At 44.2% G+C, this 24,727-nt stretch overlaps 2 protein-coding genes across 6 annotated transcripts in view; one reads left to right on the forward strand and one right to left on the reverse strand.

Moving 5' to 3' along the window:
- LOC120904353 (angiotensin-converting enzyme) overlaps window positions 1-24,727 on the forward strand; it is a 70,795-nt gene that overhangs the window by 30,669 nt on the left and 15,399 nt on the right. The gene's annotated exons all lie outside the window — the stretch shown is intronic.
- On the reverse strand, window positions 19,966-22,546 carry LOC120904358 (MAGE-like protein 2). The gene is made up of 2 exons (XM_040314278.1): window positions 22,448-22,546; window positions 19,966-22,011 (listed from the first exon to the last, which is right to left on the reverse strand). Exons 1-2 carry the CDS (start codon window positions 22,457-22,459, stop codon window positions 20,863-20,865), a joined length of 1,161 nt encoding a protein of 386 aa, XP_040170212.1. The 5' UTR covers window positions 22,460-22,546; the 3' UTR covers window positions 19,966-20,862.

A 24,727-nucleotide genomic window follows, 5' to 3' on the forward strand; every position in this document is an offset into this window, starting at 1 on the left:
CAATCTTGCCGCTACAAAGATTGTTTGCATAACAGTTGCTTGTGTTTGGGTATAATACAATACGCCGTTAAAAAGTGTTCATATTACATCTAGAAAAGGGTTGGTGTGTGAAAAATGTATACATTAATTCCTAACATTTTTCCAAATAAAGACAGTCCAGTGCATAAGCCCTCTGCCAATTTATTTACCTATTAAGCGGTTAGTTTTGAGTGGCAATAGCACCCGTTGAAGACGAACCAGTGTATAGGGATTAAATGGTTAATTAATTCCACCCACCCATTCTCAATGGAATTAATCTCTGCACTATTGTCTCGTCAGGCGGAAGAGGAAGTAAAGGTGAGAATTTCAGGGGCGTTTAGTAGAACTTTAAAGCATGGAGCTGGAGAATGAATCTGTTCTTTTTCGTTGTATCTAAACAGTTCTTGAGCGCAAGCTTCTTTCTGAATTATGTAAAGCCCTCAGTGCAGGCTTGATTTTATCTGGGCTATTTTTTGGGTTTCGAGTACACGTTACAACGTAACGCAGCACAGGTCAAAACCGGAAGACTCATGAAAATGAAACGAGCCAAAACTCAAAGAAACCAGCTCAACAAGCCTCACATAATTGGTTGATTTACGTCGCGTTGTCGATGGTCGTTCGGTTCAATGGTAATAACCGGGTTACGCTTGCGAATGACCACCACCCCGGAATGGAGTATCGTCATTGGTTGCAAGCAGTGTTTTTTTACGCTTTTTTGTGGGAAAAATCTCCCAGTATGTAGGAAAAACTGCACACGAAAAGCACGAGGTCTCTACCAATCAACCTACACACTCTACCGGTCGCTGCGGTTTACATCGCGTGTGAAGTGCCATATGGTGCCACACAGAGACCACATAACCGCAACCAGCGGTGGTCAGCGCGGTGGAAAAACAACCACCCGGTTTGCGAGGTGGGAAAACAACAAACATTTTCCGTGCGTTTCACACTCTCCTTCTTCCGCCCTCCTTCCATTGGTCAGTGCGTTACGATGCGACCACGCGAGCGTACGTACAATTTCCCCAAACAGCGTCACCCGCTCAATCGAGAGCGCATCGCAAGACTTCAACGGTTCGGCAAGCGACGAACCCGACCGTTCGCTGGTCGGTTTTCTTCCGACTTCGTAATTGTGCGGCAGAAGCACACCGATAGCGATAAGAAAGTATAAGGTGAGCTTACATTTTTTTTTATTTTACCATTGGAATCGGCTCAGTTCACAAAGCCAAACCGCTTTCTACGGGAAACCCCCGATTGGATTTCAATAAACCGTAGTTCAATTATTGGAATCACCGCGATTGATAAAACGGTGCGTTAAATTAAATAAAAATAATTCCCCACCCTTTCCCAACAACCATTCCACCTGCAATGGCCTGCATACGATGCACCAGACTACCAAGGCCACAGCGAACAGTGCTATCGTGCCGTTTTTATTTGCAGGAATACCGATCAGTGCTTGCCGACTCACACTTTCGCTTACTGTCACCGACTGTACGTACGCTCGTGTTTCATCCTAATGGAAGTGAGTTGATATTGTCATGCCAGTGACATTGCAATTGGAAACTGGCTCGAGCAGAGTTGTGTCGCTAAACCGCTCGTCCCATTTGCTGGCAGTTCGTGGCGATCGTGACGGTCGGATGCTTTTCACATAGTGCCGGTGGAAGATTCAATTGGATCGAACAAGAGCTCAGAGCGGTCAAAGTGGGTCAGTGTAGTTAAGATTGTTGTATGGGCTAAAAAATGGCATCTGTCAAGGTGGTGAGCCTGTTTCGGTACAGGTAATAATAACGGCAAGGACTTTTTATCCATATTTTAGGTGCTTATTATAGGTGTAGAAGCTATAGGTATTTTTTTTGTATTTGAGTCGAATGTAAAAATAGTTCTTCTTGCGTCTATGTGTCTCAAGAGTTGAGAGCTACGATGATGCTGAAAAAATAAAACCTCAGCCAAGACCAAAATTTGGAAGCATAGGCAGCGGTTGCATAAATTAGCCAAACATCGGTTAAATTGTTTTCTCGATCCATTCGTTGGTTTAATTTCCTACTGTAAGCCTTCTGAACAACACTCGTTGCAAACGTGTTTTTATGCACAACGGGCAGTATGGCACGTTCCAACGACGAACTGAAAGAAGCCGCGTGCAAAAAGCGGCAAGCACGTGAAAAAAAATGCCTCAACGGGAAAAGAGAGGTACGGCCAAAAGCAAAACGAAATGAAATAAATAAACTCTTGAGCGCGCTCCATCAATCATCCTTCCTATCGTCATCGCCATCGGCACCCCATTGGCGGGCGGACTGCACTGCCTCATACCGGTTGGGGCATTTCTTTTATCGAGTTAATTTCATAGATTTTCCAACTATTTTTCCAACCATTTCACCGGCAACCCGCATCATCTTGATCCTACCTTGCACCTTAACGAAGGGTGTTACGTTTTGTCCCACTCAAACACACCCCGGCCAGAGAAGGACTGCGCAAGGTGGCCTACAGGATGACATAATCAACACTAGTGAAGACCGCCCGTACAGCAGGTGAAGCGGTTTTCCTCACGAGTAGCTTTTCCTAAGCTCCGGTGACGGTCATGGGTAAAGCCGAACTAATTACCAGAAGAGGAATTCCTTCGCGCGACGGGAGGGTGCGCAATCGTTAATGCAATGCGGACTCAATCGAGCTGGGCGGAGAGAAGGTATCGCTGCATTTGCATCGTTTGCAAATTGTGTGGCTGTGTGCGCGCTCATGCATTCCGGTTGCAGGTGCAGTACGATCCTTAAGGGAAGCCCTGCATCGCATCGCGTGGATTAATTTAAACCCAAACGCCACAAGGGTTGTGTTGTTTACTTTTCCTTTCACAGCGCCCTAGATCCTCTGCGAACGGTGACGGGTGAGCGAGAAGATGAGTGAGTAGCGGAGTGGGAAGCGAAAATTGTGTCATGATTACTAATTTAGATGTTGTGTTCATCCCCCACTTACAGTTCGACGTGGTTGAGCGGTGACGATCGATTATTTGTGAAAGAGGTATTGAAGCGATTAAAATGATGAGTTTACTCAACGAGTTTACTTTACCATTTTTTACATTATTTTCACGTTACATCGGGCAATTTCCATGCGGACATTTACTTCCTGTTAAAAAATTGAACAACATTGTTTCAAAGACAAACTCTCGGGCAAGAACTTAGTTACACTTTCAGACGCACAGAACTCTAACGCAAACAAAGCACACAAAAACGGAAGATTATTAACGGTTGGAATCTCTTCATGCTTCGCTGAGAACACCATTCATGGCCGGCGTTGTCTCTTTCTGGATCGTAAACTCTACCCCCAAAGACTCTCAAGCTTATCTCAGTGTGCCTAATCCACCAACCGCATCCGCCGCGAGACGACACAAAATATCGTTGTACGGAACGACACAAGGAAGTAGTTTTCTGTTACATGTTGATTTAATTTTTGAACTGACTTTATTTGAAGGTTTTTTATAGGGTGTTGTTGGCGATGAAATAACACAAATAGGCTTATTCTATAAAACGAGCGATATGAATTTCATATTCGGAAATTGTTGCATTTTGGATGATCTAACTGTCTGTGTGAGGAAGAGGGCGCTTTAATGCTTGAAACCCCTGTGAAGGTCTGCATTAATCGATGGAACAGATTTCTCATCATGGGCCACCGCTTGTTGCAGAAAGTGCATTTAACAATGCTTTAAACATTCCTAAACGACTTATTGAATATTATGCTGCGGTAGTATTCTCACCCAAAGCTGGCAAACTAACAGCATGTTCGAGCGGCAAACCCATTACAGATAGCATCAAGCAGGCGTTTGCTTTTCCCTTACTATCACCGCGATTAAATTATAGTACGCGTCCGCCACAAAACGATTCTCTTTATAGCTTATTTAACATTTGTTTCCCACCTAACGCCCTCCCGATCTGTAAAACATATTTATTAGGTTTCTTCGCTATTCAACCGTCCCTTGCGGAGAGTGGCTGAAGCAAGGTAGACAAACGATCGCTCGCGCCTGGTCAGTGTTATACATCACGCGGCCGGCTGACAAGAGGGACTCCGCTTTTCATTACATAAATCGAATCGAAGCATTCTCTTTTCATTATACGATCCCCAACACACGCAGCATCACTTTCCTGGCGGAGCAAGATGAATGGAGGTGCAGCGACGCAATCAGAATGCATCGCTGACCTTCTGGCCCCGCTGCACCAAATCGTGCAGCAACGTTGTTGAATGGGAGAAGTTTTCTTTTTAATAATCAGCCCAAGAACAAGCACTTGGCAGCAGTTTTCGTGACGCTTTGTGTGCGGAATTCAATCGATTCGCGGTGGCATTTAATCTGTTTATCCATTTGTCTATCCGGTTCGTTTTGCGAGATGAAAGCAAAGTTGCTCTATTTTGCTACACAAACCCATTGGATCACAACCTCTTTTTGAGCAGCGTGCGCTCAAGGACCCGGACAAGTGCATACAATCTGCATTTTCAATTACCTAACGCATGCACGTAAAAGCCACTGGGAAAGGCAAGACGGAACTCGGGAGGGCACTGTTACCGTAGGGGTCTGGCAGGAGGGGAAGGTAAGCAAGTGGAGAGAGTTGAGCGTTGTCGGTTTCGATGAGGTTGACGTGACATCGTTTAAATGAAGCAGCGATTTCAGTTTAATTGCAGCAATGCACTTGACTTGGCCGCGAAAGATGGTGTTTGTTTTTGAGTGAGGAAATGCGTACTGGTTAAATGTTGTGTTTTTACACCTCACGATTAAGTAAAGTACTGTCCATTTATAAAAAGATACCATGCATGTAAGGGAAACCTTCGAGACGTTGTTTTAATCGTTTTTTTTTAATTTGTCACCACTTCATCGTCACTATAACTGTCAATGACATCTATAAAACGGGCTTAAACCCCTACTCAGTCTTGCGATTATGAAAAAAAAGTCTAATCTTTTTTATTAATTTTTATTTCTGTTTTCAATTGATACTTGAACTATAATTCATTAAAAAATCGATCAATACATTGCTCAAATGTTGCATAATAATGTAGGCTTCGAAACTCAAATTCGTTTGAATTATTATAATAATTTATCCATTGAACTGAAAACAAATACATGGGCATTTGATGTGAGCTATTCAACAGTAGCGTCGGCTACTACAAGGCAGTATAGAATTGATTTCCAATCGGACCGTGTCCCACAACTATCCGTAGTTGTAGGATTTGTATTTATAGTAATAACAAGTCACCGAAACCTGTATACACAAGCCTCAACGCGTTAGTCTTATTCGACTTAAATTTCTTATTTGTGCTCATATCATTAACCATGTTATTGAGACATTTCTTAGATCAGTTTGGGAGTGATACGAAACACGCTGTTTTTATGAAAGAAAAAAAAAACAGATCGATGCTTCGAAATCCATCAAACAGGAACTAGACCCAACGGTTTAAAGAATGCAGGACTAACACGAAGCTTAAGCCAAATCTTGCATTGGTTTGTATAGGTATTAGTAAAAATTAGAATATCGAAATAAATGTTAAGGATTTTTTTATTTTAAAACAAATAATCATCCTTCGAAACTCATGATCATAAATATTTCCGCTGTGACTGATTTTTCAAATCAATACATGATTCTATTCTTAAAATTTTGTCATTTACCATTGCGAAACACTTAAGGATTACTATTCGCTTGTAGCATAAGATCTGAAATATTAAGCCTTTTTGTTAAATGTTACTAATTAAAAAAGGTTATTTTATCAATCATTAATTGACAGAACTTCTCTAGTATGTTTCATTTGGTTAATCCGTGAACTTGAAATTTATTCCTTATTCCTTAGCTATTAGACGATTCAACAAATATCAAAAATTACATGCAATTTTACAAAATAGAAAAAAAAACGTTTACCCGTCATAGGTTCAAGCCTAGAATGGACCATTGGGTTGGACCGGGTTCAAGCCAAGGTGGAATGGACCGGGTTCAAGCCTAGAATGGACCCCGTAGCATGGATTTGAGTATCCCGCTGCGTGGTAATGAATTAAATCTCGAAAGCCTATATAACCCGGCATGTCCGCGTAGGACGTTACGCCAAATAGAAGAAGAAGAATACGCAAGCATACATTTTCTACGCTTTCGGATAACACAGAAAAGAACACAAAACGACACACTAAAACTACGCCGGTTCAAAGAATAAAAACAAAAATTCGAGTATTTTATCGGATGGCTGCAAAACGATTCTTCTGTGAACGGGAAAAATTGTATGAGTTAAAATAATCAAGAAGGTAAAAAGGCTGTTTTTGTTTTCATTTAATGTCCACAAGCATTGCTTGAACGGAAAATATTACTTTGAAAAATGAACTGAAAAGAATTACAAAACACATCATCAAACGGTCAAACACAGTACCATCTAAAACGAAAGCACCTGACATTCGATCCAACGGCGCGACACATTAGTTGCGCCCAATTGGGTCCATCCGACCAAAGCCGTCCGCTAACCTTGGCTGTCTCTCGGCCGCTCAATTAGGCAACCACCACCTCCAATCGATGACGCTCGCTGCTGTCGGGTGCCGTCGATGCACGTACACCTGACGCTGCACACACATACTCACATACGCACCCCGCTATCCATCCCCCTTCCCACATTCATTGCATCGTTTGTAACGACGCAACATAACTTTCGCTCTCGTTTTGCAGCCACCCTTTACCGTGCATGTGTGTCTTCCCTGCGGGAGCCGCTCGGGTGCTCCTATTACTTCACTTTTGTTTTTAAGTCAGTTGGCTCGAGTTTTTGTTTTTGACTCCGTTTGGTTTCTTGTTTCGCTGTGCGCTGCCGTACATTCCATTCCTGCAGACCTGTGTCTGTGCCGCGCAGAACTGTGATGGTGGGCAGCATCAGATGCTACCAGATCGTAACATCGCGCAAGTGTGTCCCGTGTGTTACAAGATGCGATTTTTCGCCCGCTGCTCCCTTTTCGCAAGGTAGGGGTGAGAGTCGTGCTCGATCGGTTTGCCGCAGCCACAGTGCACCGGGTTGCATCGCGTTGGAATGCGTAGGTGAAAAACAATCGCACTGTGAAAACACTTTCTGTGCGAAGGGAACGAAGTACGATTCACCGACCTGACCCTACCTCTACTCGTGCAACTGTTTGTACACCGACACATACATCTCCATACGGGTGCCTTGAAGAGCATTAAAATGAGAGCATAAAGCATCTGTTTTGTGGAGCCCACCATCTACCGGCACCACATAAAAGGGAGGTCTAGTTTTGCGGTTCGGCCGTTTTTTTTTAAGCCGCACTGGCCGATTGCCTCAGTTTGAGCGGTGTTTGAGTTCGGTAGTGATTTGCTTTGTGTGATTCACTGACTCGTGCGTTTTCTTACAAAGTTGTGCCATAGGCAAACAAAGCCCTGCGTGAGCCCATTTCGTGCACATGTTACACATTATGTCTTTTCAATCTAATTAAAGGGTCTTCATTATTTGGTTTTTTACCCAACACTTTTCGCTCTTGGAACTTAAAAGTGTTATTTTTCTTTCTACATATAACAATCCTCAATCGATCGAACCTGTGCAGTATTTTCTATTTATTTATGATTTATTTTCGGCCACAATATTTATCCCAACCCGCGAAGGCCACTCGAAAGGTTGCTTTTCTCTTTCACTCAACCGATGAAGGCTGCACGTGTACGTGTACGCCGGAAAACGGAAGCTTCGTAATGGTTCGTCCGTTCGTTTTAAAAGCGTCTTCGGGTAGGGATTGTAAATAGGAAAATTGAAAATGAAAAAGCCACCAACCAGCACCGGTCGGTGAGGTCTACAAAACACTATTCGCACAACACCCTTGACGTGGTGCTGGTGTTAGCTAATGAGACAACATTTCATGGCACGACGCATCGCTCGGTGCACCCGAGGGGGGAGGTAGGTCCATCTTTCCGTCACAGTGGCAGTGCCACGGAACCGCTTTGATCGGCATCGGGGGTGGTAAATTAATTTAATGGCATTTTATTACCGCTCTCATGCATTCATACAAACAAAAATGAACCAACAACGAGCTGCCAGGGTGTGTGTGTCTGTGTGAGGATGGCAGTTTTTTTTAAGTCAGGTGTTTTTTTCCTTTTTTGCAGTGATCGAAAGCGATCACCGAAAGGGGATGGTTTACGAGTGTGTTTTCTTTCCTTCTTTAACTTTTCAGGTGTCTCTTAAGCACAGGTGGGCCAAGGTATTGCGGCGGTGGGAAGTAAATAGCACATGACGAATGCAGTACGTGCTTGACGTTGCAATGACGATGACAACTGTTTTGTGCGTGCTGGTTTTTGTTTTGGTTGCTGTCCCAATTGGCGTGGGTTTGTGAAGCACGGTCGCATGCGGAGAATGTTGCGGAAACAACTACTTTAGTTAGTTGCTTACTTACTGATTTTCTCAATGAGTATGAATGTGAAAAAATAAATTATTAATTCATTCGGACCATCCAGGAAAGGGAAATATCATTCGAAACGATTCAATGTCGTATAGTATCAAATATATTAAATGACTTTTGCTCGCTTTTTCCCAGTTGTGTTGAGTAGAAATTTTACCTTCCCTTACAGACAACTTAAATATGAGGGGAATAACGATACTAGCCAGCTGTTTTATATGGAGTTTGACAGTTGGCGGCTGCAATCATGTGAACACTACATACCAAAAAGCATGCAAAACTAGCCTCAGATTTTCAGCATAAATTATTTTAGCCTGAAAAATAATCTGAACAATCGTCAATTCATATCAGGCTCGATCTGATTAGCCCGTAAAGGATTATTTTTTTACTGAAGTATAAATATGTTGTTAAGAAATGTTTTGTTAAAATATAGAAGGAACCTATAATGGTTTCGGATCCAAGTAAAATGGAAAAATGATAACAGGTTTACTGTTTTGAGTTTATTAGAGTGATGCGATTGTATAATGGAACCTCATTTTATTTTTGCCTAATAACAGGCGTACGCTTCTATGAACAGTTCCGGGTGCCTTTCATCTGGCTATCTTTTTATCCGTGCTTTTATGCAAGGAAAAGGGTTGAAAAACAATCTTATCAAACAATAATGTCACGACGAAACACAAATACAGCAACAATTTATATTTAAAATTAAAAATATTTATATTTAATTTAAAATAGCCGCTTTGTAAATTATGTATTTTATAAAACTAGATAGATATTTTTTTTTATTAAAGAGTTGCTCTACAACATAATGAATTATGTAGAAAATTATACAAATTACAGTCATAAACAAATTATTTAATTGCCCGGGTTATTCAAGTAGTTAAGTCCTGATGTGTAAACCATGCAATGTACCTTTTTTTTTTTTCGTTGTATGGCTCAAGACAAATTAGAGCTGATTAAAAGCATGAAAGTGATATTGGTCTATTCGATGACCGCGACGACTCGCAAAAGGCCATACAAGATCAATTTTCACCCGGACCATCCTCTCGTAGCCAATACTAGTTATTCGGCTGTTTAGTACTATGAAGTGTCAGAAGCCTTGATAAAGTTTATCTTTACTTTTGTCCAATATCTATGAGCAATACGAACCTTCAAATTATCATCAACGAGTTTAGTTAACGGCAATATTGGAAGCAGGTTAACAGAAATATGGTCCACAGGTTAAATTAGCTTTAAAGTTTTTACAATTGTTCTGAACTAAACTCGCTTCTCGATGATTTTCCAATCTACTATAAGGATTTCAATTCCCCTAGAAAGAGAGGATTGATTTATTCAACTTACATTCATTATACTGTTTTCTGAAAAAAAAAATTAAATGATTTCAATTTTTTTTTATGTACGAAACTATTACAAGAACATTCAGAAAAAAAACATGATCAAAAATGTAATGATTTTTTTATTATTCTTCTAAAATGTGATGTTGTCAGCAAATTGTTGAAAGATGAATTGGATGCTCCTTCCTTACCAGGAAACCTTAACATTTACGCACATGGTAGAATCCGTTCAATCGCGCAGTTTACTTAATATTGTACCAAGACTCACACTTTACCGGACGTTCCTTCATTATCAATGGCAAGGCAATTTAAAGAATCATTTGAATTGAGCCTTCTATTACTATTCAATTTCGGTGATCGTAGTCGTTGATCTCGTGATCGAATGTATTAGTAATTATGACATAGTTTAATAAGATGTCGTAGCATCAATATGCAGGACAGTTACATGAATAAATTAAAAAAAAGAAAAAAAAGATTAATAATTAAATTATGAAGAATCGTATTGCAAGCGAGCTCGATATTACTTAACGATCGCTTCTTTAATTTCTTCAGTTTAAGATGTTACTGTGTACTATATCTCAACTTTAGCTAGGATTCATTTAATATTCACAGAACGTTGATAGTGACTATAATGAATATTTACTTTCTCTGACTTAACAATGAACGTAATGTTGCTTTTATGCTAGAAATCTGTTTACAGTAGAGCATATAACACGTAAAGGGCTCAGCTAGTACCCAAACCGTCAGCATATTCGAGATAAAAATAAACACCTTGCGCTTAAAAGAGGCACCACAAACCCACAAAGTTCACTCACAGTTCGTCAAAGAAGTTTTGTTGCTTTCACTCTGTTCGGTCGCTTTTTGCCCGTTCGTGATGGCCTTGGGGTGCTGCTGGACGAACAAGTTTGTTCAGGAAAAACTTACCAATACAGAACCGATCACCGCGGTCGACAAATGACAGTGCCACCCCAACTCCAACGCCCAAAAGAGAATAAAAAACAACCCACGCTCGTAACGTGTGAGGATTCAATAAAAAAATCAATTGCAACCATAGTATCATGAAACCGGCTCCCGATGCGTAGACGAAGAAACAGGTACGGCCACTGGGTAGAAATGATCCAATAAAATCACACAAATCACGATGTCTGGAAAAGGTGAACTATTTTAAAGGTGGCGACCAACACGCCGTTGCCTTACATTCACTTGCACCCGGAATGCCCTCCGTCCATTCTACGAAGATGATGAGCCGTGCGATGTACAGGGAAGAACAAACCGCAAAACTCGTTTGCACGTTACTGTGCACTGCACATTCGTCTGAGGAAAGTGAACGTAAGCGCCTGCTTGGCCGGTTGGTAAGCGTGTGTGCAGAAAACGAGAACGAAAAGAGCCGACGCAAAAATGAGAAAAAGGAAAAAATACTGTGTTAGTAGTGCGCTGACCGTACTCGCTTATGTAATTCTCGATCGAGCGCGATGATCGATGGATGTGATCTAGTGGCACCAACAGCAGCAGACCTCCTGCACGACCAGCTGACCAGCACCGTACTGTACGGACGAGCTGAACGAACGGCGCTGCAAAACACTGAACAGCTGCTGCTACCCATTGTACAGTGTGTTACGGAGGCGTTGGCCACTCGTGGAAAATTTTCTACAGCATGGTGCGTCTTCCTTCGGGTGGGGAAAACTAAGCGCGAGAGTGAGTGATGCCGGCAGCTTTATGGACGGAGCTGTGAGAGTGAGTGGTGATAAGCGCCAATGAGCGCGGGTAGCGCGTGAGTGCATCGTTGTTTTGATCGTGCGAACTGATGCGGATCGGGGCTTGGGTATGGATGGGTGGTTTTTCGCACAACATGCGATCGAAAGTTTGCCCTTGCAGGTAGGCAACCGCACTGACGGGGTCTCAAGTCGGTGCGTTGAGGCGCTGAAATGTTTCAAACAAAGAAACACAGCGATGAAACATTTCATTCAAACGAGTTTCTATTGGTTGTTAAATTTTGAACTGACTGTTGCGGGGTTCATTTATGATTTTACTAAAAAAGGAGACTTTGTTCAACTTGTTGCAAGATAATTAGTATCATTCTGATCGCAAGTAAGTCTATGAGCTCTTTTCCATATTTGACAACTTTCTTGTGCTAAACTGGAACAGAACAAGTCGTTAAATCATTTCTTACGATCCTCTGCCTCTACCTTCCATGGTAAGCAATTCCATTTGCCGGCAAACAACTAAGTCTGTCATTCGCTCACTCATCCACACCGCTGCAAATTGCTCATTCTGCAGCCATCTCGCTACCGCCACAATCTGTCACCGACCACACGCCAGCTACCTGGCGGATCGGTGCGCGTGTGTTGCAATAAATTAATTTGCTTTCGTTTAATGTGACTGTTATTATACATAATGCCTTTTGCCCATTGCCGACCGACCCGGCGACCGAGTTATGATTAACGATTCCCTCCCCACGTTCCCGGGGAGATCGACCCAGGTCAGCTCGGGTGAAGATTGCATCGTGCACTTGGGGCCAACCAGATCACCAAAAGCCACACACCAACACACATGTATGTGCCGCAAAACCGCACCGTTTTTCGTATTGTGCCACCGAGACCTTCAGCTACCAAATGAAGGCACACAGAGGCAGCTTCGGCATATGCTCACCAAACGTACGGCCGGTGCAGGACCGTGTCGCTAGGGCCGATGCAGAACATTTCCAACGAAATCAATCTCAGTAATTACGCGTTTGCCAACATGAACGTACATTATTCCGCATCGAGTCGTATGCGGGATGGATGCAAGGTGCGAGAGGTGCGCGTGTAGTATAAACTAATGTTTTCTGTGCGTTCGGTTGCGATGGGAGCCCTGATGCTTGATTTAAGCGACCGATGAAGTTTATTTGAAATGTTAATTAGCGGCTCAGCAAGCGTAGGCATGCGGAGAGGAAACGATTGCGCTACCACTAGTTTGTTGCCGTTTGCGGTATGGATGGTGTCATTAAGTGCGTTTGCGTTGATTTACTTTAAACCGGTTTCTGGCAAAGCCATCATTTTGGAGGATGCGGAATATTTTAACATAAAATGTAGAGTGTATTTTATAATGCTACCGAAATGTTCTGCATGGTAATAGTGTAGTTTAACGTTCAAGAACAAATAGGACTGAAAGTGTAATAAATTATTTCTGTGTAATAAATTACTAAATTACGCAGGATGCTGACCTTTAGCCTTAGACTTTTTGACACAAATTGATTCGAGCACAATCTTCAATGATATATCAAAACGCCGAGCTGGTTAATTGAAGCTTTGTTTATTAACACATTTCCCCTGTGTGCGAATGCATCATCCATCATTGGCAGCATTGGCGCTTTGAACGATCACACTTTGTACCTTATCTCATTCGGGTCGATGCCATCTTTTCTTGCAACCCTCCAAGACCTGCATCTCTGCGGAAAGCACAATGCACAATCATACCGTTCACTGGCTTGCAAATTCCACCACCACCCTACCAACCGGCAACCGCCCCTCTCGGAGTGGAACGCGCGCGCGCGCGCCAATATGCTCCAGCGTGAACGCGTGAAGCCTCCTCAATCAAGCCGATAATTGGTTTGATCTTTTAGATCAGCACTTTGTGCACTTTTTATATAACTTGCATTTTTATCGCCACCGGTGATTCGCACTTGCAACTTGCGTTCGCTCCGCCAAGAGGGCATTAAATAATGCAAAAGAAATACAAATTGCCGGCCACAAAGGTAAAGGGAACAGGTGAACGGGAGATTGATTAAAAGCAAAGCATTTTTTGTGTGTTTGTTTGTTTCGTTCTACGTGTTCCTTTGGAGATGACTTCATTGTGCAGCTGACGGCGGTATGTGCATTTAAAAGTAATTGCCCAGGCTGCATTTATCACCGCAGGAATGTTTTGTCAAAAGAAATGTCTACATAATTCCTTTACGATGATACAATACGACAACATACGCGGCGGCGACAGCCTTTGCGTTGCTGGAGCGATTGTTTACAGTCCTTTTCCCACGAGTTGCGCAATGAGTACGGCCAGCTGATCCAGATTTAAACCACATACGCACCGATCACTTACTGCTTCCTGGACTGGACTAATTTACATTGTCAAGACACTACCACTACTACTACGCACACAAGACAGACTTGTGTAATCGTAGCGAGGAGAACATTTAAACAACAAAACACGTAAAAAAAAACAAAAACACACACCCGACCGCACTGTTCAGTCACAACGGCTTTATCCTGCTCCTGTGCTTCGGAGTCAGTCTGCACCCTCTGCTAGTGCCAGCGGGTGCTCTCACCGTCTGCAAAGTCGAGCCCCGAAACAAGGAAGCAAGTAGTATAGCGGTACTCGTTAGCTAAATGTGCTTCTTTCGTCCCGTCCCAGTCCCGGACAGCGGTTCATTTTCAAATGCTTCCAGCTTAGGAAAATTAACGAGCACCCGACTATGAAATAAATGGGTCCACGAGCATTTCGCACAACGGTCCCGGGGTGCCCGGTCGGTGAAACATAATCATGCAATCTGTACTGTCTGCGTACTGCTCAGCAAACGGTGCCATTTTGCAAGCAAACGAAATTAAACGTGTTCTGTTGGATATTAGATAATTCCGCGCGTGTGTGTCTTCTAGACTGTTGCTACCAACAGACAGAAGGGAAGGGTATTTGCGCACTCCAGTATATCCTCCTTTGTAGGATTAAGCGTGCACGTAAGTGTAAAAATGTCGATTTACGTCGGCATTGCATTGAAGGGTATTTCTGTCGTTTTTTTTTTTGTGCGAGCTTACTCTCACTCTTCTCCAACTGTATTCAAATCAGGTTGACTGCCCATCCCACCCCTTTTAAGACTGTGTGGGATGGTTGGTGGCGGGCAGAGCGCCACGGGTACGTGATGTGAATTGCATCGATCCCTGGTAGAATTTATGTAACCGCCGGTCGATGAAAACGGGGCAGTGTCCGGCGCGCAGAAGCCGCGCTCGGGACCATGGTCGACCTAATAACGGGTTCGTGTGCTGATAGCTCGCGCAAGTCTTCTGTTTCGTTACTGCGCCGGGGGTTTTGTTACTGCGCTCAACGTTGACGTTTTAAGAGTGGCTGACGAGTTTGGGACCGGGAACTCACTGCACTGCTCTGTAGCCTACTCCCTTTCCAATGATTGTTCCCAATCGGTCAGGCTAAATATTGGTCAGCTAAGCTGAGTTCGATAAACTAACGATTTGTAAATGGGTTGATGGACGGGAATTGGTTGATCGGTTTTGTTTGATTGGCAGATTGAAATCGGCTAATCATTCACCTTTTCACACCACAAAGAAAACTGGTTCAACTATGACAATCACTTCTTTGTGGTTGTTTGGTGTTAAATTTCGTGTTCGTTCATCTCTTATTCTTTTTTTTTTCTACGAGGAATTTTATAAAATCCAAAATAAAGGAAGGCAACTTTTTTTTATAAAATTTGGTTTCTTTCCACCCAAAACTAATTCCTCGCTAATTATCAAACGACGAACACACATTCAGAGATTGCTTTTCGATTAGAGTTTTTGTCCCGAAATTCCTTCTTTGGTCTTTTTTACTACCTTTCTAAACTCAAATGGCAATATTGAACTACAAATTATCAACGACAGCTAACGCAACACGTCACACATGCCATAACGCATTCCGCCTTATTGCTTATGACAAGCAGAGGAAACAAAGACGCCAGCAAAAACGACCTATAAATATATCTAATCAGCAATCAGTGCCACCTGATTCCGATCATCCCAGCCAAGACCTGAACCAGTTTGCAAATGTGGGTAAAATTATTACTACTTCGGTCTGCAATCAAGTTGATTATTCGTCGGCACCTACCATTGACAGCATGTGCCTAGCGGGCATTGGAAACGAGCAGGCTAATAATCGGTGACTAATAAAGCAATCTAAACATGGTGCAGAAACTCCCAGCAGCAGCAGCAGCAGTAGGAAGCATCAATCTGCGAAAAGCCAGCGTACAAATCGGAACGGAAAGCAATCTTTTGAAGCCTTTTTGTTTTAGTCGCTAGGGCGCCGCCGAGCTACGCAACAACGCACTAATTTCGATTTTCGTTGACAACAGCGAGATTAATTAAGACGTTAGCGTGTGGCAAATTGCGTTGCATAGAAATGAGAAGCATTTTTTTTCACTTTGTTTAATTTCAAGGTCAACGTTGTGTATGGTTACGTTTTGGTAAATGAGCGTGATCGTAAAATCGATCATTGTGATGTAACGCAACACATCCAGCCAGGCCGTATGAAAATAAGCTGCACTGCGAAAAGAAACTGAAAAGAAAAGGGAAAGGTGTTTTTCGGCGGTTTCCGTCTCTCTTCAAGGCCACTTTCGCACTCGAGCCAAAACAAAAAACGGGGGGGACTAGACTCTACCACCGGCTCGCCGGTTACGATTCCGGTACGCATGGGTCAAAGTCAAAACTAGCTGCTTATGGCCAAGTACCACTCCGTCCGTTCAGTGTGCGATCATAAACGCGGAAGGTCACGGCACGTAATGCGAGGAAGAAAATTGTGTGACCGAACGCCGAACGTAACGAAGCCATACTGGCTGCATAAAAAATGGTACCTAAATGGAGCTAATTTCCCTTCGTTGTTAAATTGGTTCCGTTTTCACAACCGGCGACCGTTTGCTGATCGGAAGCAGCGGAAGATTACTGTTTGGCCTTCGCCAATTATACCATAGGGTGTACAATTTTTCTCAGCCGGACCTTACCGAACAGCTCGTTACCCCTTTCGCAGGGGGGAGTGTATTACAGCATCCTTCCATTTGACGTGGCGGTGGCATGGCGCCCCGGCTAAACGAGGCGACAGGATGTGCGACCTTGACCAAGGCAAATGCATATTGGCTTATGCGATCGCAATCGCAGCACCCACCTACTCGGCACGAACCAGCTAAGTGGTATCGAGCTGAGGCAAAACAAAGCATCCATACCCGACCCTAGATGCCCTAGATATGTTATAATTGATCGCAATGCGGATCCGTACTGGTGGTGGCGGTAGCAATTAAAACAGGATTCTCGGCCGCTCGTTCGGGTTGGCAGTAGAATGCAGTGGACGGTGTAGTGCGCTGGCGTTGCGCTGGTTCTTAGATGAGTATATGGCGTGCAAGGTTCTCCTCCCAGGGCTGTACGATGCGACGACGAGGTCGGTCGTGAGCAACGTAACCGTCAAGCCTCACGTTGCTCTCAGACCCGGATAGATGAAAGTAAAAGTTGACCAGCTCTAACGTTTTTCCTGGTCAATGTTGTTTGCTCGCGTGTTGGGTTGTTTTGTCTCTTTTTTTCTTGCACTTGTATAACAGGACCCTACGGGCGGGCGGGCGTGCTAGATGGGATTGCCGTGGGTGGGTACTGGTATCGGACATTAATATTAATGAGACACAATAAAAACAATGGCGACCGGCTTAACGATCGGTCAGATCGGGCGGTGCGGGGTTTCGATTCATGCTACAAGTGCGAAACGTCTAACATGCGACTGCTTATGAAACATTGTCGCTGGGCGAAGATGTATGGGTAGATTAGTGCCCAACTTAGCGGATGTCATGCTGGGTGAGTTTTATGGTGTTACATTATTTTAAAATACGCTTGATCTTAAGATTGCAGAGCAAAATGAATTAATTAAAAATATTCTGGTCATTCCGACATTTTCACTCAGAAGTTTTGATGGCATCGTTGGCAATTAACATTCTTACACAAACATTGGGAAGCTTTAAGTATATTATGTAGAGCTAAATGAAAGGAAATAATTAAAAGGTTTATTTTTTTCAATGCTTCATAAGGATGTAGTTATGTCTCTAAATATTTTTAATTTTAAACAATATATGATACGTATATGAGGTAATTTTCAAGCAGAAACAAAATAATTTGCAACATCTCAAGCTCGTGATAAATATACCTTATATTGAAGGTCTTAATTAAAATTAAAATTATAACCGCGCGGCTACACGATGTGAAATATACAGAAATATACACGATGTGCATATCCCCTAACCCTTTAGTTGTATCTGTCAGATATTTCACGTGTTAAGAAGTTCATTTTGCTGTATATTTTACCTCGTGTAGCCGCGCGATAATATTATTTTTTTTTTTCATTTTATTAACAATCATTATAATAATTGTTAGGTTATCAAAGTGATCATTGATCGAAGTAAGCCTTGATTTAGAAATAGCCTAGTAAAACATTCAGCCGTACCGGCGAACTCGTTCGTTCCTGGGAACGTTCGCTGCGACGCTCATTTTCACTCATTTCATAGCCCTCTAGATCAAAAATTAGAAAACCGTGTAGATTTTGTACTGGCCAACCTAGCGGTAAAACCCTGTCCACTCATGAGCGACGAATGTTTCTCGTCGAACGAGTTCGCCGGTACGGCTGATTATTCCATTCCCATCGTTCATCGAGCATTGCTCCATTTCCCTAAACTCCTTTAATAATAATAAAACCAGTGACTATTTGCTTTCAAATAAAACTATTTTAAACTTTTTGTAATATTACAAAGTTTTAGTAAATTTTATAAATTAGCAAATCTGTTTACAAAAGAGAATACAATAATCATTTAATAAAAAAAATGAACTGTGCCAGTTTCATCCGTCAATTTCATGTAATAACGATAAATGTGGAAACCGCTTGCAGAAAATACAGCGTAATTGATAAACGTTCAATCAAGCAAAACGATGAGCTCCATTTTGCTATAAATAATACCCACAATTTTGATGCTGTCAAAGATCATTTCCTTATCGCTCTTTTGTTTGCGATCAACGACGTCTGGTTCTCTCTTTCTCTTTCTATCCCTCCATTTCTATCCGCGTTACCTATCTTTCGCCTCATTGACACGTAAAGCGATCAAACATTTTACATTATGCTGCGGCGTGCCAGCCCAGTACAACAAAAACAACAACAAAACCCTCACCGGCACCCAATAAATGATTATGCCATGCAATTTACGATTGAGAAACCGGCTCATTTCGCTCGGCTCGGCGTCCAAACAACAATGAAATGGCTAACTCCGCTGGGAACTCTGCCACATGCGGGTACGGAGAGCCGGAAAAATCGAAACCGAAATAAAACCATACACCATTCCTTCTCCCATCCTTTTGCCATACATCGTGTAGTACAGCCGAAAACTATCACTTGACCTTTGTCGGCATTTTGCACCGGCTCTGTACATTAACGCCCGATCTCGCGAAGATCGAGCGACGCCAACCCCTCATTACCGCATCGCACGTGGCACCCATCATCATCACCACCACCGTGCGGTCTCTTCTTTCACCCCGTAGCGCACCTTCCACGCTGGCACACTGTTACGAATTGGTGGGATCTTTTTTCTTTCCTCTCTTGTTTCACCTTTGCAAACAGAAACAGATGTGTTCGATCGGTAAGAGCAGCAAATACAAAAAGAAACAAACTCGATTCCACCTTGTTCGTGCGGTCTGCAAAGTCTTACGATCGAAACGCATGCCATTCGTGCGGCATCTTCACGCGTTCTGCTACAGCATCGTGCGCATGGGAAAAACGATGCGCTCGCTGTTCTGATGAGCGTAAGGTACACATTCCATGGTGGTGGATTGTTTCAGTTGAAACCAACGCTGCGAATGGTGGGCCGACGTAAATTTCCAGCCTAGATGTGCTGGTTGTTATGCATGTGTGCAAGCTGCACAATTGGTGTTATGCAAGACACGCGAATTGGTGCGACGAGGAACGAGGTGGAAAAGCAACGGCCCACCGACCGCCACACAAACACACATATTCGTCGCTCGGTTTGCAAAGTTTTAAGAACACAAGCCATTGCCTGTCAGGGCGAGGGAGACTGCTACCCCGCATCAAACGACAAACCTTCCCGTTTGCCACCGAAAATGGAGAAGACGCTTATAACGAATGTCTCGGACGAACCCATATTTTCAGCGTGTTTTTTCCATCAGTACTGTCCGTTCCAACTACAACAACAACAGCGATACTATGGAGAGAGGATGATTTACGAAGTTTTACGACCGCTTAACCTGTCACACCGAGCCCTTGAGTGGTCAGCTTGGTGCCATCGTTGTGTCCATCTCGGTGCGGTTACCCGGTCGGTGTGTGGTGGCGCAGGGAATCTCCTTGAACTGTGTGAGCGGAAAACTATTCAAACGAAAATGTGTTTGCTTGAGGGTGTGTGTATGTGTTTTCGACCTAGAACAGAAAAGCAGAAGAATCCGGAAGGCATTAAGAATGAGAATTTGCTTATTTTTTTGTACAACAATCTTTGTTTCGTTTATTTTTCGTCTTATTTACAATAAAATATAATAAAAAAAGTACATCGTGCCCCGCTGTCAGCCTTGAGCAAATGCACGCCTATGACACTCTTTTGGTGCGATGGATGCACTGGGAGCGTTTCACTGGCCGTGCTGGTCGTCTGAAGGATCGCAATATGTTTCTCTTTTTCTAGAAAAATCATGTTTTTTGGCTATTTTTTCGCAAAAATGTCAAAAAAGCTTTGTTGTTGAGCGTTGCGGCTCCCCTGTTTGCTCCCCCGTTGGGAGTAAAAATAAAGCGATCCAAAACTACCTTAATTTTGGTTCTAATCGATCGTTTCTGTACAGCAGCACCTTTCTCGCACAAAATTTGGTGGGAAACGAGCGAGCAAAGGCGTGCATTTGGACAAGGCTGACGTTTGTTGGGCCAGTTTGTTACGGTGTGCGTATCGGTACCTATGATTCCGTCCAGTGCGGAAAGAAGGAACGAAGTAGAAACAAAAAATCATAAGGGCAGTGCATGTACATTATCACATCGGTGCACAACTGTCGATCCCAATCGATCGAATGTGTTTTTTGTGTGTATGTGTTTGTGAGAAAGTGTCTTTTCTCTACTGAGTATGACGATTGAGGTTATTCGATTGGATAGCGAAAGGAGAGATAGAGTGTTTGTGTGAGTGTGATGGTGATCGATGGTGATAATAGCTATTTAAGAACGAAACATCTCCCGAAATTCGGAGAGACCCCGAGAGCATTGGGAAGGTGCTCCATAACGTCTGTGACGGGTGCGTCGTGTTTCTAGAAACGTGCAGAGGTCCCCGTACTCGAGGATCCACCAGATGTATGTTACAGAAGATCTACCAACATCTACTTTCCACACCCTCTCTTAATGGTGGTAGCTGTAGTCCTGTCCGTAGCCGCTGAAGCTGGTGTAGCTCACGTCATGATGATGATGGTGGTGCGGCTCATGCAGATGCTCCAGATGATGATGGTGATGGTCGTGGTGTACCGGGACTGGGACAGCGACTGGTACCTTTACCGGCACTGGGACGGGCTTCTCCACCGGGATGTGCTTCTCAACCGTGACGGGGTATGGGCGATCGATCGGAACCTTCACTGGGACCGGGACGGGCTTCTCGACCGTGTACGGGATGTGCTTCTCGACGTAGTACGGCTTCGGGACGGGCACCTTGACCGGGTACGGGACGGGCTTCTCCACCGGCACGGGGTAGGGACGATCGACCGGGACCTTCACCTCATACGGGACTGGCTTCTCGACGGTGTACGGCACGGGTTTCTCCACCTCAACGGGGTAGGGAGCTGGCACATGGACGGGATAGGGACGGTCGACCGGGACCTTCACCGGGTACGGGACCTTCTTCTCGACGGTGTACGGCACTGGGACAGGCACTTCCACCTTCACTGGCACTGGCACGTGCTTGGTAACTTCGTAGGGCTGCGGGACTGGCACCTTGACTGGGTACGGGACGTGCTTGGTCACTTCGTAGGGCTGCGGCACGAACACCTTGACGGGGTAGGGACGATCGACCGGAACATGGACCGGGTAGGGCACCTTCTTCTCAACCGGGTAGGGCTGCGGCACATGGACGGGCACCTTAACGTATTCCTTGACGTGGACTGGGACGTGTTTGACTACTTCGTAGGGCTGCGGTACCGGGACCTTCACTGGATAGGGGACATGCTTCTCCACGGTGTACGGGACGTGCTTCTCAACCGTGTACGGTACCGGGACACCCTTCACCAGCGTTACCGTCTTGGTCACATCCGTGTGGCCACCAAGATACACACCATGCCCGTAGTGATGGTCATGTGCCTCATGGTACGCACCGCCAAGATGGCCACCACCGATGTAGCCTACGTCCAGCCCGTTAATACCGTAGCCATAGCCGAGGCTCAGCAGGCCCCGTTTGTCCAGCTTCTTCTCGAGCGGGACGGCGGCCTTACTATCGGCTGCGGACTTCTTCTGCTCTGATTCGGCATTTGCCGAAACCAACAAAAGCGCCGACAGACAGATCTGTTTAGAACGAGAAGGGAAGGGATTGTTATCACAAAAACCAACATTTTTTCAATAAGTTTAAAAGAATTTGACAAAATTCCACAAAAAGGTTGAAGCAATCAGCGATAAACTAACAATTCGCTTTCGAAAGAGTTAAGAAAGAAACTACAAATACGTTACAGTTGTAGCCTAAGTACACGCTTCTTAATTTCACATGGTAATTGTTAAACCTTTGTTAAGTCTAAATTTAGAAGAACTTGTTCCACAAAAACTAAACGTTTTGTCGTATTCCAGTTCACCTCAACAAAGCTTGAAAATTTTACGTTTTTTGTTGCTTATCACTACAATAAACTGATGAGTTTAACAAGAACTTTGCACTTCAAGAACATCGAAACCATCCCGAGAAACCCTCACAACCCACCAACGACACTTGGTTCACCGTTTCTGTACTCACAAAAAACTTCATTGCGACTCAACGACGAACTGGTTAGCGAAACCACGATGCGCAACTGTGCGGTTCCAGACACTGAACTGGATGCTGATTTGTGCTAAGTCGCCGCTTTTATACTACTTAAAACGACGAAATTCACTTTCATCCGATTCTGTGTTTGTGCGCACCCCCCGCCATTGTGGTGCGCGTGCCCCCCGCCAAATTGAAACCGAAAGCGCCCGCTTGTGGCCGGGGCGCGTTCGGCCACCACGAGCTGAAATCGAAACCACTCATTCGCAGTGCGTGAATGCGGGCCGCGAGTGCCCCATTCATATTCCCCGGACGTCGGTAGGCTTGGGGTAGGTCGAACCCGCCAAAACCATGTAGACGGTGAGCGGCTGGCGGCAAACGTGAGCTACACGAATGAACCCGCACTGAGTAGACGGTTGAGTTACCTGACAGGCAGTCGCTCTGGATCGGTCGAAAATGAGTGCTCAAGATCCCCACACACGCACGCTCTTGACTATGGTGGTAGCGATGACGTTCCAAAGGGAGATGGAAAACGTGACCCGGTTCCTTTCGCGAACCAACCCCACCCGATTTCCGCCCTGGTGTGACATTGTCTGGTTCCGGAGACCGCTGGCAGTAGAAGGGAACTGGACTATCTTTGCTCTAATGACTTAATTCTTTACATTCTAGGCGTTTCTTGAGCCCCAGTTCCCGGAAATAGCCAATGCAAGCTTTGTCTACTTTTCCACTCCCCGATCAACTTTTCCAAGCTGTTTTGTTGTTGCACACTCATCTCCCAGCCGAGCCGTTTTGGGGGGCGATTGTTGCTGTTTTGCATGAGAGTAAACCTTGAACCAATAGAGCACACAATAGTGCGAAACACATTCTGCCTGCCGGCGCAACGTTGACTTAGTTAATTGGGCGCCGTTGTGTGCGGAACTGGTCCTGAAAGGGTCTCGATCGCTCGCTTTTCGTGTGCGATCAAGCCACGAGTGTTGCAAGTGCGGGGTTTTTGTTTCTTCATTACCGTCTTTTGAGGAAGTTCATTTCCGCACAAAAGGTTGCACAAAATCGGGTTTGTTTACGCGAGTTACCAAGGGCCTGTGTTTCCGATCATGTTTCCGGCGTGTGATCATGATTCTGATTGTGTTTCGATGTGTCAGATTCCATAATTCAAGCAAGAGCATTGAATTAATCGCGCAGCAGGCGTAATACTCGGTAGTAATTCACTGGTGTCTCGAGCTTTGCCAAAGATCAACATGAGGTAATTACATGAGGTCTGCTTGTCAAGCAATTTGTATCAACTGTACATCACAAAGGATGTTGCCGGGTGACATGCAATTAGTTGCGTTGACAGATGACACTTAGTGATGGTGCATATTTTTCGGAAGGTCTTGTCCTCCGCCACGGTGTACGTAAATGAGCCAGAAAGAATTCCACCGCATAGTTTACCTATTTGTGCACATTGGGTTTTACTCCAAATTGGTATGGCCTTAGCAAGGAGTTGAAAATATTTAAATCTCATCAGTGTCAGTGTCAACTGTGGTTGCAGAAACTCGAACTAATGTTTAGAAGATCAAAGAAAACAATAGATCATCGTGCCAGTTACAATGACAATTTCTGAGTGCTAATAAATTTCAGTTAAATTTCCCTCGCTGTTGCCTCTGGATCGCTTGATCTTGCTGTTAAATCAACATTCAATAAGCTTTTGAGTGGTACAGTTTTTTTTATTCTCTGCTGATCTTATTTTCCCATCCAACGAGCAATGATCTTACAAGGTCATCGCTAAGCTAAACCGTGCCCTTGCTGTCATCTCGCGCATGCTCTGGTGCATCAAAACGGCGTGACAAACAATCTTTGGCCCACCCGGCCCCAAAATCGCCGTCTGAACCCACGCTTGCATGACAGGCGTGAAAATGGTTCACCCACTGCCCAGCATAAATCAAGCATCGTGCCCGGAGATGGTCGGCCCGAAGTCCAATTTCTCAGCCTTGAACCGGCTTTGATCGACTGACAGCAGCGGGAGGCGCTCGTGACAATGTGATGCACCTCATCCGAGCACTCGAGCGCACATAATTAGCTCAAGATTAAGAGCACGATTGCGATATGATTTGATGGAGGAGGCACCACATTCGCTGCCTCTCCGTGCACCGTGCATCATAATCTCAAACTGCCCCCCAATGACCATTCATAAATTAATTAACCACGTGACGCCAGCGAGTGAATTGTTCCGAGCGATCACGCAATTCCGCATCAAAGCGGTCGCTGGTGCCCGTGCGCAATGGCAATATTTGC

The sequence above is a fragment of the Anopheles arabiensis genome, chromosome 3 (assembly GCF_016920715.1).
Source record: "Anopheles arabiensis isolate DONGOLA chromosome 3, AaraD3, whole genome shotgun sequence".
In the NCBI taxonomy this organism is placed as follows: domain Eukaryota; kingdom Metazoa; phylum Arthropoda; class Insecta; order Diptera; family Culicidae; genus Anopheles; species Anopheles arabiensis.